The sequence below is a fragment of the Colossoma macropomum genome, unplaced genomic scaffold, assembly GCF_904425465.1.
Source record: "Colossoma macropomum unplaced genomic scaffold, Colossoma_macropomum, whole genome shotgun sequence".
NCBI lineage: Eukaryota > Metazoa > Chordata > Actinopteri > Characiformes > Serrasalmidae > Colossoma > Colossoma macropomum.
In genome coordinates this window covers 48,037,351-48,054,887 of record NW_023494791.1, presented here as the reverse complement: position 1 = coordinate 48,054,887, position 17,537 = coordinate 48,037,351, and the positions used below count along the sequence as shown (strand labels likewise).

General features: G+C 41.0%; 1 protein-coding gene across 1 annotated transcript in view; it reads left to right on the top strand.

The window, feature by feature from the left end:
• Positions 1 to 13,054: 13,054 nt before the first annotated feature.
• hif1aa (hypoxia inducible factor 1 subunit alpha a) overlaps positions 13,055 to 17,537 on the top strand; it is a 50,672-nt gene continuing 46,189 nt past the window's right edge. Inside the window, exon 1 of the mRNA XM_036575220.1 lies at positions 13,055 to 13,201. Coding sequence (XP_036431113.1) covers positions 13,170 to 13,201 — 32 coding nt within the window. The 5' untranslated portion in view covers positions 13,055 to 13,169. The remainder of the gene's footprint in view (positions 13,202 to 17,537) is intronic.

The window sequence follows — 17,537 nt, the reverse complement described above, 5'->3', positions numbered from 1 at the left end:
GGAGCGCCAGCTAGTGGGGTAACCTGCAAACTTCTTCTTCAAGGGTTCTTTAGTAAAGTCAGTGGTTCTATATAGAACCATGAACCCTCAAAGAACCATTTGTATGATTCAAAGAGTTTTTACATGGTGAAATGGTTCTTCAGATTGATGAAGAATGTGTTCTATATGGTTCTATATAGAACTAAAAAGGGCTCTTTTTTTGTTATGATGTCAAGCTTGTAACAGTACGAGAACTTTTTTGGTGCTATATAGAACCATTTTCAAAAATAGAACCATAAACAACACATTCTCCATCAATCTGAAGAACCATTTCACCATGCAAAGGCACTTTTTAAGCATGTGTATGCATGGTTCTATATAGAACCACTGTGTTTACTAAAGAACCATTCTTTTTTAAGAGTGTGTAAAACATAAAATATAAGTACAAACTAAAACAAGCCCACATGCACCTTTACTATGAGCTCAGATTGTTTTTGTGGTCAGGTCTTCATTTATTTATATTTATATTTTTTAAATGATTATTTTTAGCAGTCGCGTTTAAACAATCCTGAAATCTGGGGGGGCGCTGCAGCCACCCCCCACCCCCTTCTACATCCCCTGCTGCTGGTGTTTTTATCAATGTGCCTTCCTTTTATTCATGAATACACACAACAGTGAGTCATACAGTGTCAGAAACCACATAATCAAGACTATTAGACACTGAACACCTCCAGACGCTTTGATTTCTGGCCAAACTGTTCCTTTAAGAGGAGCAGTGTTTGTGTTTCACTGTTGTAGTAAAGCGATATGAGTGAACGTAATGAGTGATGGTTAGGAAAGGCGTGTTACTGATACGAGGGCAATTACAGCCACGGTGTTGCTCTGACCCTCACTGTTACTATCAACAGAGCTAAAACGATAGCGCAGCCTTTCTGCGCCCTCTTTCTCTCCCTCTGTCCCTCTCTCTCTATTTTTAGTCTGTCTCTAGAGCTGTGCAGTCCTCAGGAGCAGCTGTAGTTGTAGGATAAACAATAGAAGAGGATGTGGTCCAGCTAAAACATTCATTATGCCAGTTCAAGCGTTTATATTTCTGCACTTAATCGCTGCCATTGCTGAGAGAGATTTTAACCTCTTTAAGGCCGCTTTGTGCTTTCATTGACTTTTTTATCAATCGGCCACAACACAGTGGTTCACCCGCCCTGACTTTCTGTGAGCTTTGGCTTTAGTAACTGTTGGCCACTTTATTAGAAACACCCGTCTTGTGGGTCCACTCACTGGACACTTTATTAGAAACACCCACCTTGTGCTTCCACTCACTGGCCACTTTATTAGAAACACCCGCCTTGTGCTTCCACTCACTGGCCACTTTATTAGAAACACCCACCTTGTGCTTTCACTCACTGGCCACTTTATTAGAAACACCCGCCTTATGCTTCCACTCACTGGCCACTTTATTAGAAACACCCACCTTGTGCTTCCACTCATGGCCACTTTATTAGAAACACCCACCTTGTGCTTCCACTCACTGGCCACTTTATTAGAAACACCCACCTTGTGCTTCCACTCATGGCCACTTTATTAGAAACACCCACCTTGTGCTTCCACTCACTGGCCACTTTATTAGAAACACCCACCTTGTGCTTCCACTCACTGGCCACTTTATTAGAAACACCCACCTTGTGCTTTCCACTCGCTGGCCACTTTATTAGAAACACCCACCTTGTGTTTCCACTCACTGGCCACTTTATTAGAAAACACCTACTTTATAGGTCCACTATAGGCTCTACAGGTGAGAGTGTAGTGGATCAGTTGATGATCTACAGTTTCTAACTGTACATTAGCAAAGAGGATCTACATAGGAGGGGTTTCTAATTCAGCAGCCAGTGAGTATGTAGTGATATGTAATTGTGTAAAATCCTTTAGTTTAAGCTTCCTCCTGCATGGACACCCTTATGTCTCCTTTTTCTTGATAAACATACCGCACTGAAAGGGTCTGTCCAGCCTCTGCTGTGTCTCCCGAGTCTATAATTCATTATGTACCTTATGTAATTAGGCTTCGGTAATGCAGCTCTCTGAGGCTTCCATATCACTTTCCCAACAGGACCATGCTCGATGGGCCGTAATTACATTGTATCGATCGCTGCCCGCTGCAACCTGATTTGGCTTTTTGATGCTGCATATCCATCTTTGCTTCACATGAGCAGCACTTGACTAGAAACATCTTGTTCTAATGGTTTTGTTTGATTTGGCCAATCAATTTGATGAATGATGAGGTGGACTAATTGATTTGGTAGATTTTTTTTTTCCCCATTATTAACAATACCCAAGTGTAGAGATCTCACAGATGATGACTGTGTGAACATTTAAGATGGTTTACACTTAAAACAGGAAGACTACAGTCAGTAATGGATTCTTGGTGAATGAGTTGTGGGATTAAAGGCGACTCTGTGTGCAGCTGTTAAGTAACCGACCTGATTTTGTGTCTGATAATGTTGTTCTGACACTGTATGACAAACTGAACAAACGTACAGTCAGATTCAGGCTCCATAAGGCGGCTGCTGATGCTTTGGCTCTATGAGATGCTTTGGTCCGTTTAGGTTACTCTCCAATTTACGGAAAAAAGGCCATTGCTATGGTATTCCAGGTGGTTCCTAAGGTATTGCTAGGCCATTGCTATGCTATGAGGTGGTTGCTAAGGTGTTGCAAGGCCATTGCTATGGCATTCCAGGTGGTGGCTAAGGTATTGCTAGGCCATTGCTATGGTATTCCAGATGGTTGCTTAGGTGCTGCTAGGCTGTTGCTATGCTATGAGGTGGTTGCTAAGATATTGCAAGGCCATTGCTATGGCATTCCAGGTGGTTGCTAAGGTGTTGCAAGGCCATTGCTATGGTATTCCAGGCGGTTCCTAAGGTATTGCTAGGCCATTGCTATGCTATGAGGTGGTTGCTAAGGTGTTGCAAGACCATTGCTATGGTATTCCAGATGGTTGCTAAGGTGCTGCTAGGCTGTTGCTATGCTATGAGGTGGTTGCTAAGGTGTTGCAAGGCCATTGCTACAGCAGTCCAGGTGGTTGCTAAGGTGTTGCAAGGCCATTACTATGGTATTCCAGGTGGTTCCTAAGGTGTTGCTAGGCCATTGCTATGTTATGAGGTGGTTGCTAAGGTGTTGCTAGGCTTTTGCTATGCTACAAGGTGTTTGCTAAGTTGTCTGTAGTTTTTCTTCTCAATTGTATGTAGGAGCATCAACAAGTATCAAACACCGAACATTTCACTGAACTTAGTCACAATATTATCTTTGGTTACTCTTCATAATAGCAGCAGCTTTTTAATCAGTAACTAACTATTCAAATAATTTAAAGAGTCTATACTGTGGAAAACTATTTTTTTTCCCCAGATTAAACTGTCTTCTATGTATTTCACTCATTTTTTGAGTAGCTACAGATGAAAATTCATAATTATACCAAGTAATATCAGGTAGCTTGATGAATGATTACAGCTGATTAATGTTCTTACCATCAATTCAAATAATTTCACACATTTCAAATGATGAGGCTGCTGAAGGGAGCTCAAGCTTCAAGGGAAACTCTGAGTGATGCACTAAGAAAATCATTACAGTAGTCATAATTCTAGGAACTTTTAAAAATATTTAAAAAGTTAAAAAAGTTTCCATTCCAAGGCAGCTGAATATGATCTTGTTCCTCTTTTCACAAGGCTGAATTTGGCTTATTCACCTGTTTCTTATTCAAATTTTCCAAAAAAATGAGCCAACTTGAGCTGTTATTCTCTACGACATTCTGTGAAAAATACTGCTTATATTTTTGTTTTTGTCGCTTGTACAGTTTTAAATCCTCGTTTGTTGCAGCCGTAATGATGAAGAAAATGAAGGGTTTTTATGTAGCAGAGTTAAAGCGCATGCGAAGCCTTGGATTATCATAGAGCTGGTAAACAAACTCACACTACTCAAATTCAACAAACCCTCTGTCAGAATGTCCACTGAGCCAGTTACACTGAAAAAACACAGAGTCAAAGAGTCGACTCTAAGGCCCCGTCCCATTTCTTCTTTTTACCCCTTTACCCCTTGTTTTCGAGAGTCACCCTAACCCCTTGGAACTGAGTTCCAGGGTAGTGGTTGAAATCTTCCCTCTGAAATGGGATCCTCAAATAAAAAGAGCATCACTTCATTAACAGCTACCAGCGCTGCTCTGTAGGAGACCCTGCCAGTCTGCAGTGACAGCAGAGGAGGGTAAAGTTCAGCTCCTCACTGCTGGGCTTTAGTTACATTTAGGGCATCATATGATCTTCAAAGAGGGGGGCAATTATTTATTATCACCCACCCCTAATTCTTCAGTGATATGAAGCTGAAGTCAGATATTCACCAGATTCTTGTTTGAATTTTCCTGTTCCACCTTAAATGGAGCAGCAGTTACATTCTGGCGCTTCAGGCGTCAGAACTGCAGGACTATTTAAGGTGGAACGGGAAAGTTAGCTAGCTAGCTACCAAGACATCAGTGTGGTATTAGCGATTTTTTATGCTTGTTATGAAGAAAACGACCAAAATACACTGAAACAACATTAAACTAAGATAATAAGATGGTTATCGTGATTTTTTAACAGGAAAAATTCTCACATTTGTGGGTTTCTTTGGTCTCTTGTGCTCCATTTTGCCGGTTTTCCTTTTTTTCTCATATCACTCTGTTTGGAGTCTCTGAAAAACCTCTGTTTGGAGGGCCATGTAGCCCCAACACTTCACCCTACCCCTCTATCTCAACAAGAATCGGGACTCCCTACCCCTAGACATGAACACGCAAAACAGAGGGGTAAGAGCTCAGTGGTAGGGGCGAGGGGTGAAATGGGATTGGGCCAAGCTGTTAGAGTGACAGGCCCTGACTCCCAGACGTGTTGGAGTCAAAGAATTGACTCTTTTGAATTGACTCCCCATCACCACAGCTAGCTCTCCCTCTGTCACATGGTGCTACAAGCTAAGAGTGTGAAGGCTAGCACATAGCATGTGCTTCCTCCGCACCACCACGCTGCAGCGTCACTGGACAGCTCAACACGTTTGGAGGAGAGCACTAACTGCTAATTCTGTTTCGTCAGCTAACACTGTGCTGAGCAATGTGGGGGGAGAGGAAGGCCCATCCTACCCACCCAGAGAGAGCTAGTTCGGATGATAGGGCTAGCACTTAGGCGTCAGCACTGCTTGAAAGCTCATTTTATTGGTTAGCATTACTGCTACTGAGTGCTGATTGGTTAGCATTACTGCTACTAAGTGCTGAATGCATAGCATTACTGCTACTGAGTGCTGATTGATTAGCATTTCTGCTACTGAGTGCTGATTGATTAGCATTTCTGCTACTGAGTGCTGATTGGCTGGCGAGTGGAGCAGCTCATTGGCTGTTTGCACTCACTGACGTCATGAATATACATGAAGCATCATTTTAAACTCCTATAACTCGAGTTTAAAAGCTCTTAAAATATAACAGCAGTGTTAAAATGTTTTATGCTGTTCTGTGTTCAGGAAATGATTGTATTCTTTTACATTAAAAATGTTTAAGCATTAATAAACTATGATTTTCCATGCTTGCTTGGGAGCGCCCTCTAGTGTTTGAGAAACCCAGAAGTTCTCCGTTTCTAGTACTTAGCTACATTATTCTCGCAGCTCCACGCTAGAGGAAAGAAATACTCTAAACGAGATCTCCTGTTACTCTTGTGCACTTACATGTGGTTGAGTCCCGTTTGAAATCAGAGTGAGACTTAAATCATTTACATCTGTTTTTGAAATTTGGCTCCTGAGAAGTAACGCTTAGATTTTCTCACTTTGATTAAAATACTGTCACACATATGGATGTGAACTCTTCAGTGCGTGACTCATCCCAGCCCAGCCTGAGCTGAATAATGTTTCCATAAGAAAAGTGTAAGATTTCATCATTTTCTTATACAGCTGTGTTCCATCCCTGCTAGAAAAACCAGCATAGACCAGCAAAACCAGCATATCACTGCTGTCAGAACAAAACCTTGTGTCTCCAAAATTATAACTTTAGAGGAGAAAGAAACAACATACTTTACTTTTAATGTAAGTCAATGGAACCAGACGTCTTTTCGAGCAATTTTGGGGTGTTTCTTTTGGTCCATTCATCATAAAATGTACATACAATGTAAAGGGTAATGGGCATTTTCAAATTATGTCAAAAACTGAAAAACGACAGAGATACGAGGTTTTGTTCCGACAACAGTGATAAGTGTGTTTTGGATTCTGGTGTGCTGGTCCACCAGCATGACCATACTGGGATTACCATCTAAACCAGCACCAGACCAGCTAAACCAGCACAGACCAGCATAGACCAGCATGAACTTTCAGCAGGGATGTCACAGAACTGTCTCAGCAGTCTATCAGTGTAGAAGAACTCATACTCTTCTCATTCATCACCAGAACTTCTTACAGTTAAACGCTGATGTTAATCTCCTCTTTTCTCCTGAGGGGGAGATTCAAAATTCAGTGATCCGTCATTAACACAGGACTGAGACCTCCTTTATTTCTTTGAGACGATCTTAAGAAAGACATTTTCTTGTCTGGGCTAAAAATAAAGAAGCAAACTTCAGGCGCCAAGCATGCCTTCGCTGATCGACTACATTTGGGACAAAGGGGGTGGGGTGGGCGCACTGATGGTCCACCGTGCTATTCCTTTAAGCTTTGGCATTCCGACGCTCCTGCCGGCCTGCACACAGTTTGAACTAAAGATCCACTTTAAACAAAGAGGATAGACGTGGGATTATAGAGGATCAGTGCTCACACTCTTCCAGCTGCTGCTCTGATCACGCGCAGCGGAGAGAGAGAGGATTCAATCAGCCAGAGCTAATCTTCACCACATCAGCTCAACATTTCACACAGACGCATCTCAGGCTCCAGTGAGCCCTGTTTAAAGTGACCGTTCAGACAAATTTCAATGAATTGTAGCTCCTCAGTGCAAATGTACCCAGAAGAAAAGAAATGTTCTAAATGAGGTCTCCTCTTGATCTCAGGTTCTTCTCCTAGACACAGTGAAGTCCAGTTTGAGATCAGAGTGAGACTTAAGCCATTTTCTCCTGTTTCTGAAAGTCGGCTCCTGAGAAATGAAACGTTTTTCTAAAAAAAATACATGTGGCTTAACTCTTAAGTGTCTGACTCATCTCAGCCCAGCCTCAGCTGAGTGATATCTCCATAAGAACAGTGTGAGATCTCATTGTTCTCTTATACAGCTCTATATATAATATGGAACTCTTTCAGAGGTCAGTGCAGAAGGAGAATTGACGCTTTTCTCCTTCATCACCAGAACGTCTCACAGTGAGATGCTGAGGTTAATCAGCATATCAATTCAGAAATCAGTGATTCTTCAGATCTGCTTTATTTCTCTGAGGCAATCTTGAGAAAGAATTTCTTTCCTCTGGGTGGTCTGTCAGTCCAGACATGTTTGATGTCTGAAGTTTGCTTCTTTAGTTTTAGCACTGGAGCTACGAGGCTAATGTAGCTAACAAGTAATGAAAGCCATGTTTCAGCTCTGTGCTGCCTCAGTTATGTTTCCTTTATAAAGAGAAATAAGACTAAGACTAAATAAAGCCAGGATTTTGCTTTCTAATAGACTTTGCACTGTTTTTGTACATCACAGTGAACAAGCATGAGAATCTCTCAGTATTAGCGACTTTACTTGTGATTTTATTTGCATTTCTCAAAACTAACATTTCTAAACATTGTGCTAACAATGTAGCAGAACTTGCACAGAAATCATTGCTATTTAGTGCAACATCCATTTCATATTCATATAAACTGTGGTTCGTCTGCTCACGCATGTGCTATTTTACTCTGCTAGCCTGCTAATTAGCAAGGCTAAGGGCTACAACTAACGACAACAAGAAAAGTCTCGCTCCACCAAACCTAAACCAGACAAAGCCGTCACTCACAATTTACATTAAAAATACTTTACAGAATTGGCTGATCTAGTTACTCAGCTCACTGAGGCTCACCTACACTCAATGAAGATGGTTCTTCAGGGTTCTTTAGTAAAGGGAATGGATTTATTTAGAGCTATGAGGTGAAATGGTTCTCTGCATGGTGAAGTAGTTCCTCAGAATGATGGAGGATGTGTTGTATATGGTTCTATATAGAACCAAAAAGGGTTCTGCTATTGTTACGATGTCAAGCTTGTAACAGTAGTAGAACTCTTTTCAAAAAGGTTTTATCTAGAACAATATACCACACATCCTCCATCAATCTGAAGAATACAGAGCCCTGCTGATGAGATCCTGTTTAAATAAAAAATAATGCATGGCCACAACTTAGTAAGGCATGGGAATGAGATAATTAAGTCATGGCCACAACGTACTAAGGCATGGGAACAAGATAATTAAGTTGTGGCCATGACTTAGTAAGGTGTGGGAACAAGATAATGAAGTCACGGCCACAACTTAGTAAGGCATGGGAACGAGATAATTAAGTCATGGCCACGACTTAGTAAGACATGGGAATGAGGTAAGTCATGGCCACAACTTGGTGAGGCATGGGAACGGGACAATTAAGTCATGGCCACGACTTAGTAAGACATGGGAACGAGATAAGTCATGGCCACAACTTAGTGAGGCATGGGAATGGGATAAGTAAGTCACGGCCATGACTTAGTAAGACATGGGAACGAGATAAGTAAGTCATGGCCATAACTTAGTGAGGCATGGGAATGAGATAAGTAAGTCATGGCCACGACTTAGTAAGGCATGGGAACGAGATAAGTAAGTCATGGCCATGACTTAAAGAGTCATGGGAACAAGATAAGTAAGTCATGGCCATGACTTAGTAAGGAATGGGAACGAGATAAGTAAGTCATGGCCACGACTTAGTAAGGCATGGGAACAAGATAAGTAAGTCATGGCCACGACTTAGTAAGGCATGGGAATGAGATAAGTAAGTCATGGCCATGACTTAGTAAGGTGTTGGGACGAGATTCTAATGCGTAGCCATAACTTAGTAAGACTTAGTTAGTGGGAATGAGATGATTAAACCTTGACCACAGCTTAAAAAGGCATGATCTTGTTCCCACACCTTACTAAGTCGTGGCCATGACTTAATTATGTTGTTCCCATGTGCATTAGGATCTCATTCCCATGCTTTAATAGGCCATGCATTATTTTATTTATATGGGATTGTCACCAGCAGGGCTCTGTAGAGGAATGACTTCACCATGCAAAGAACCATTTAAGCATGAAAAGGTTCTATACAGAACCATCTGCTTTGAGGCCAAGGCAAGGCATCAACAGGTGGCGGGTCTCTAACTGTACACCAGCAAGTTGGAGCTACAAGAGAGGGGTTTCGGATAAATTGGCCAGGCAAATGACTGCATAGCAGTTACAGCAATTCTCACCACAGTTCCCACACTTTTTAACAGAAATTAGGAACACTGGCCTCAGAGCAGTTATATTCCAGCCTTTCTAACTCAAAACTGAGGTTCTAATAGGGTTCGTGTGAGGACGTTGTGGGTTTAAATCATCTCAGGGGGAGATGAATATGCTCTGAGGGCAAACATCAGCGGCATTCATTCAGTAAATCACGGCTGTGGAATTTCTCCAGTTGCTCGGTGGCTTTGCTGGGAAAGGATGAGCATGCCGCTCCGCACGTTCTCCTCAGCGGAGTCGGGAGTGTGCCAGGCCACAAAAACCTGCCTCCTTGTCCCACAGACACGTCCCCTCTTCAGCGAGCTGCAGGAGCAGTCAGAGGAACAGTTCCTCAGATTTATACAGTTTTCCCTCTTTGACATGTTTGGTGTGTGAAGTTTGCTTATTCACTCTTGCAGTAAGTGCTGAGCACCAGTTAGCGTGGTGCTAACTTGGTGTCTAAATCATCACACACTCGTCTGAAAGCGTCTGGAGGTGTTCAGTTTCTCTAATAGTCTGGATGGTGTGGTTTCTGACCACACCATCCAGACCATTCACACGCATCTAGCCTTGTATGTGTAAGGCTGATCATGGTAAAGCAGTGGTGGAATTCCTCTTTAATTGCACAGGTTATTGCAAACTAATATAGGAAACATGCGCATTTCTTTACATTTTAAAAAGCTAGTGTTCATGTTTTTTGTTTTTGTTTCTTTTTTTTTGTTGTTCTGGGAAGCTACAGAGTTCTCACACCTTTTTACACAGAACTATTAAATCTGACACTGTTTTGACCTCCGGGTTTTTGACAAGCTGTAAGCATGTAGGGCTTGTTTTAACAAGTTCATTACACCGGAGATTCTCAGTCAAACTCCTGCAGTAACTCACCGTCTCCTGCACGTTTAGTGTTTAACCTGCAGGGGGCGATCTGCTGATTTTAAGGACTTTAAAGTTGTGTCTATTTTATCAGCTCCACTGACCATATAGTTTCAGTCTGTAGTTCTACAGTTACAGACTGTAGTCCATCTGTTTCTCTGATACTTTGTTAGCCCCCTTTTACCCTGTTCTTCAGTGGTCACGACCCCCATGGACCCTCACAGAGCAGGTACTATTTGGGTGGCGGGTCATTCTCAGCACTGCAGTAACACTGACATGGTGGTGGTGTGTTAGTGTGTGTTGTGCTGGTACGAGTGGATCAGACACAGCAGTGCTGCTGGAGTTTTTAAACACTGTCCACTCACTGTCCACTCTATTAGACACTCCTACCTTGTCAGTCCACCTTGTAGATGTAAAGTCAGAGACGATAGCTCATCTTCTGCTGCACAGTTTGTGTTGGTCATCCTCTAGTCCTTCATCAGTGGTCACAGGACGCTGCCCACCGGACGCTGTTGGCTGGATATTTTTGGTTGGTGGACGATTCTCAGCCCAGGAGCACTGCTGTGTCTGATCCACTCACACCAGCGCAACACACACTAACACACCACGACCACATCAGTTTTTTTTTCCATCCCTCCATCCCTGTCTAATAGTCAGTAATGGTATTCTTTTTTTTCCTGATGGGTTGATATCACAATGTAAAGGACTCTAATGGTTTAACAGGTGTTCTGATTCATCCATGTTTGCTTATTAACCATTTTAAAATCAGCATGTAAAGACGTTCTCTAAAGAAGAACGACTTTTTTACACATTTGATAAATCAATGTGATGGTTAGTTAATCTCAGCGTTACTGAGCTCTGCTAAAGCCTGAGTGGACTGATAAATCAATGTGATCAGTTATTAATCTCAGCGTTACTGAGCTCTGCTAAAGCCTGAGTAGACTGATAAATCAATGTGATCAGTTATTAATCTGTGTTACTGAGCTCTGCTAAAGCCTGAGTAGACTGATAAATCAATGTGATCGGTTATTAATATCAGTGTTACTGAGCTCTGCTAAAGTCTGAGTAGACTGATAAATCAATGTGATCAGTTATTAATCTCAGTGTTACTGAGCTCTGCTAAAGCCTGAGTAGACTGATAAATCAATGCGATCGGTTATTAATCTCAGCATTACTGAGCTCTGCTAAAGCCTGAGTAGACTGATAAATCAATGCGATCGGTTATTAATCTCAGCATTACTGAGCTCTGCTAAAGCCTGAGTAGACTGATAAATCAATGTGATCGGTTATTAATCTCAGCGTTACTGAGCTCTGCTAAAGCCTGAGTAGACTGATAAATCAATGTGATCGGTTATTAATCTCAGCGTTACTGAGCTCTGCTAAAGCCTGAGTAGACTGATAAATCAATGTGATCAGTTATTAATCTCAGCGTTACTGAGCTCTTTTGAGGGATGTTGGAACTGAACATTCTCCTCAGTAGTCGACGTGTTTGTGATCAGCATCGCTGTTGTACTGGACTTGTGCATGTGTTTCATGGCAAGTTACATACATGCCATTAATTGAAAATCAAAGCTGCTGACTTTGTAGTCAAACATGCAAGACTTTGTTGTTGGGCAGTGGGATTATGGGGGGCAGCAGTGGGATTATGGGGGCAGCAGTGGACTGAAGCGGGCAATGAGAGCCAAAATAACTTATTGAAAATTTTGTAACTTAAATGAATAAATGAATTTTCATTTAAACATATTAACAAATGAATTACATGAAGAAACCTGTCGGCCAGTAACAGAGAGCCACTGTGTGAATTAAATAAAAGCTTTCCAGTGTATCTTATGTATTCTATGTATTGGTAAAATGTATTCTGAGTAATGTATTGTGAACGCTTTTTATGCAGCGTAATACATTACTGAATACCTTCAGAACAGCATATAAAAGGGGAATTCCACTGATTTTGAAAAAAATCTGCTCTAATTAAACAGTTAAGATGTAATCAGAGTGGTTCAGAGCGGTTTAGTGTGAAACGCTCCGTTCTAGATAAACTTACCGAGTCAGAATTGTTCACAGTGGTGGTGATAGGAACCAGACGTCCACCTCTAAAAGCTCCCTCGCAGAAAGTTACTACATGAAATGGTTATGAATTCACTGCCTGATGACTGAGACACTGTTTTATGACAGTTTTGAGAAGATTTTGGCCTTAAACTCCATTCATGGTGGAGGGATACATAACATAGAGGGTGTTATAAGGCAAAATAGTCCCCAAAGAAAACTTATTATTTCAGATTTTCCACTATTTTCCATCATCAACATTCCATATAAACTCAGAAGACTCGTGTAGGTTCACTGGTGGTTCTGGATAGTAAATAAAATGTCTATATTTGTGTTGTAGTCATGGCGACCCCTGGTTCCTATCACCACCACTGTAAAGACATCTGAACCATTTCACACCAAACCATTCAGAATCACTCTGATTACACCTTACACACTGAGTTATGGAGGAATTCTGAAAAATCAGCGGAGTTCCCCTTTAAGTATTCAGCCATTGCTTCATTATTCCGCCCAACTCGGTTCACAACTCGTAAATGTGGGTAACACTGAAACATATTTACGACGTTGTCAGTCCCCGCGTGCCACCTCCTTTGTGGTGAACTCAGAAATGGACATTTTTGCGAGGCCCGTCCGTCCAACCGCACCGCTCAGCTCTGCGCGCTCCCGCTGCTGTGTCACGTGAGCGAGCGCGCCGCGCGCTCCCGCCGAACTCGCGGCGAGTGAGAGCTCGTGGAGCAGCAGCGCTGCAGAGTTCAGAGGAACACACACACACCACACTGGACATCATCATCGTTCCCGGGTCACTTCACTGCCGGGCTGTGTTTTCCTCGCGGACTCAGAGCTGATCAAGTCGGCATTAATTGCGGAATAATTAATTAGACGATGACGTCAGGAGCCGCACCTGAAAAGAAAAGGTAAATAAGTCGCTTCGTTTCCTTCATAGGCTCGGGATTAATCCCAGCAGAGCAGCCATACTTACAGGACTGTGTTAAAGGGGAACTCCACCGAGTTTTCAAAATTTTTGCAAAATTAAACGGTTAAGACGTAAACAGAGTCGTTCAGAGTGGTTTGGTGTGAAACGCTCCGTTCTAGAGAAACTTACCGAGTCAGAACTGTTCACAGTGGTGGTGATAGGAACCAGACGTCCACCTCTGAAAGCTCCCTCACAGAAAGTTACTACATGAAATGGTTATGAACAGGATGGTTGTGAGAAGATTTTGGCCTAAATATGTGTTTTTTTAATATGTGCAGGGTGGAAAGAACATGCAGAAGCAAAACAGTCCCGGGAAAAAAATGAATTATTTCAGATTTTCCACTGTTTTCCATCATCAACATTCCATATAAACTCAGAAGACTCGTGTAGGTTCACTGGTGGTTCTGGATAGTAAATAAAATGTCTATATTTGCGTTGTAGTCATGGCGACCCCTGGTTCCTATCACCACCACTGTAAAGACATCTGAACGACCAAACCACTCTGAATCACTCTGTTTACATCTCAAACACTGAGTTAAGCATGAATTTATTTCACTGAAAATCTGTGGAGTTCCCCTTTAAGACACACAGTAATGAAAAGTGTAGCATTAATGTCTGAGGTGTTTATAGTGTTGGATTAAGACCTACAGTGCTCATATAGGCTTCAATTAAGACTCACATTAATAACTTCTACAGTGAGCACAGTATTAGATTAAAACTGTAGTAACACTTTAAGGGCCAGCTTCCCAGACCCACATCAAGCATCACTAAAACGCATTTCCTATGGTGATCCTAGGCTTAATCCTCATCTGGGAAACCGGCCCAGAGTGTTGAATGAGCACCTACAACATTTGTTGGTGGATTCCTCGATGGATTAAGCCTAGTCCTGGACCACACAACACTCTGCATGGAGATTCTCCGCTGAAATAAAAGCGTAGTCCAGGCCTGGGCTTAAAGATTTTTATTCTAGGTTTAAACTTAATCCGGGTCTGGGAAAGCAGCCCATAGTGTTGATTGAATGTGCTGGAAAACAACATTAGGGCTTCCTTGCTGTGGATTAAGCCTAATCTTGGACTACATTGCAATGTCAGTGGTGGTCTCCACTTAAAATCACTTTTAGTCTAGATTTTGGCTTAAAGCAACACTATGTTGGATTTGGGGATTTAGAGACCTCCCTGGTGGAAATGTGTAATTGCACGCAACATGTGGAAGAACATTTTCTAATGTGGACCCGGGTGAATCTAGATTTTGTGACTGCGTTGACAGAGAATTCAAAGAAAACTCAGTCTAAACTTGGTGAAGGATATGTCCTCTGAGGATTTTAGTGAATTATCTACTACTGTCTTCACATCTTTATCAGTATAATGTTGATTCTGAGATCATTTGAGACCTAAACACTGAACCGGACCTTCTTTTTGGGCCTGTAAAAATATGTAAAGACGTACGCCGTGATCTAAAAAAACCTCTTTAAATGATTATTCGCTGTGGCTCACTCTCACCATATTTTAGTGTCTTCTTTTTCTCCATGTTCAATAAAGCTACTTCTTTCAGTTTTAACAAAAAATATTACATAGTGCTGCTTTAATCTGGGTCTGTGAGACAGACCTTGAAATTCTCAGAGTATTTGTGAGATTAAACTGAGAATAAAAAGCTTTGAAGTGCTAAACTACCATCAACAATATACACTTTAGTCCTAGATTAAGCTTAATCCATGTCGTTAGTAATCAGAGGTGGTTGATATGGCAAAAATACAATATTGTAATATTTCAAGAAACTTTCACGATACCTGATACCTACACTCTTAAAAAAGTCGGTTCTTCAAGGGTTCTTTAGTAAAGATAGTGGTTCTATACAGAACCGTGACCACTCAAAGAACTATTTGCATACTTTAATGGTTCTCTGCATGGTGAAATTGTTCCTCAGATTGATGGAGAATGTGTTGTATATGGTTCTATATGGCAAAAAAGTGTTCTTCTATTGTTACGATGATATACAATAGAACCCTTTTTGGTGCTATACAGAACCATTTTCAAAAATGAAATACACACTGCATGTTTTATTCTGTGCAGAACCGATTCTTGTGCTTTATGATACTATGAAAGTAGTTGGTCTGTCTGTAAACAGTGTTTTATTGTATTATTTTGGCTTATAACATCAGGCCTAACATCAGGGGTTCTGTAGTAAAGACAGTGGTTCTATATAGAACCCTGAACATTCAAATAACCGTTTGCATGTTTAAATGGTTCTTCAGATTGATGGAGAATGTGTGGTGTACGGTTCTATATTGGTGCTACACAAATCCATATTCAACACATTCTCCATCAGTCTGAAGAACCATTTAAGCATGCAGAGAACCATTTAAATATGCAGGTGGTCCTTTGAATGTTCATGGTTCTATATAGAATCATTGCCTTCACCAAAGAACCTTTGAAGAACCATCTTTTAGGAGTACTGAGTAGGCCTAAAGTTGTGCCCTTAAGCAGCCTTGGACTAAATTGAAACGTCAGTAGCGACATGGATTAAGCTCAGTTACAGTGTCAGTCAGTTACTATTGGGGAATTGTTTTTAGTCTAGATTTAGGCTTAATCTGGGTCTGTTGTCACGGCGATTTCTCATTTCTCAGTGAAAGATGATCATGGGGATGATGATGATGGCACTGTAATGTTGGCTGATAAGCTCAGGAGTGATGTGAGGTCGGCTACAAAGCAGAGAAAGGAGAAGAAGGGCTTAATTAATTAATTAAAATAGCTAAATTTGGTGTTTTGCAATTCCAGGATATTGATATATGCAAATGAGTCCTGTAACCTGTAAATGCCTTACTGTGTGCTCTTGACCAATCACAGTTCCAGATGAGTTTTTGTGGGTGTTTAAATGAATTAATCAAGGCGTTTGTGTGTTTCAGTACAGTATTGAAAAATCACTAATCACCATTCAGAACAGTGTATGGAAATGTGGAACTGTATGCCCCATACACTATTTGGGTACAGCCTATCAGAGCAATGTGGGCAGGAGGGGGCGGGAGCTTGTGCTATGGACACACCCACTCTCAAATGACTGGCCTATTTCTAAAGAGCTTATTGATTTGTTAGAGGGAGGCGTGGCAGGACATCTGTTTATCTGAGCCAAACTGATGTGTGTGGAATGTAATTAGAGCTCTGAAGAATTAAGACATTTTAACGTGTCTTCAAAGAAAAACAAGCATCTCCGTTTGTTTTCATTGGTTTTCTGCATGATTTGGGCTCAGCAGCTGTCCTGTACACATTAAATCTACATATCAGGATGAATGGACCGATTAAAATGCTCCAAAATTGTTTTGAATAAAATCTTTTTACATTAACTTAGATGTTTTTGCCGTCACCTTAAACTTAAATCATTTTGGATTTGGATTTCTTTTTCTTTGGAAAAACAGTCGAAAATATCAAAAATTGAATCAAATCTTGGCCTCGGATTAAAAAATTGTACCAGAAAATATGTGTTGTTACTTGAACCAACGGTTCTTCAAGGGTTCCTTGGTAAAGACAGTGGTTCTACATAGAACCATGAACACTCAAAGAACCGTTTGCGTGATTAAATGGTTCTTTGCTTGGTGAAATAGTTCTTTGGATTGACCAAGAATGTGTTGTATGTGGTTCTATATTGAACAATTTTGAAAATGGTTCTAGATAGCACCAAAAAGCGTACACGCTTGACATCATAACAACAGCAGAGCCGTTTTGGTGCTGTACGTATACCATTTTCAAAAAGGTTCTATGCAAAACCATACAACACATTCTCCATCAGTCTGAAGAACCAATTCGCCAAGGAACCATTTAATCATGCGGATGATTCTTAGAGTGTTCATGGCTCTAATTAGAACAATTGTCTTTACTAAAGAACCTTTGGATAACCACCTTTTTAAGAGATTAGCATTCAGAAGATTCAGTGTGTGTGTGTGTGTGTGTGTGTGTGTGTGTGTGTGTGTGTGTGTGTGTGTGTGTGTGTGTAGTGGTATATTTATCGCTGCTCGTATCTCCATTTTTAATGTTTTTAAGTTTTTGATATATTTTAAAATGTCTGTTGATCTTTACATTGTGTGTAAATTTTGTGATGAATGGATCAAAGGAAACGGCCCAAAATTAATCTGGTTCCATTGATGGATAAACATCTGGTTTTATTGATGGTTCCATTTTATATATATATATACATATATATATACGTGTGTGTGTGTGTGTGTGTGTATGTTTATATATATATATATCATATATTTATCATACTGACATAACAGTCTGATGAATATA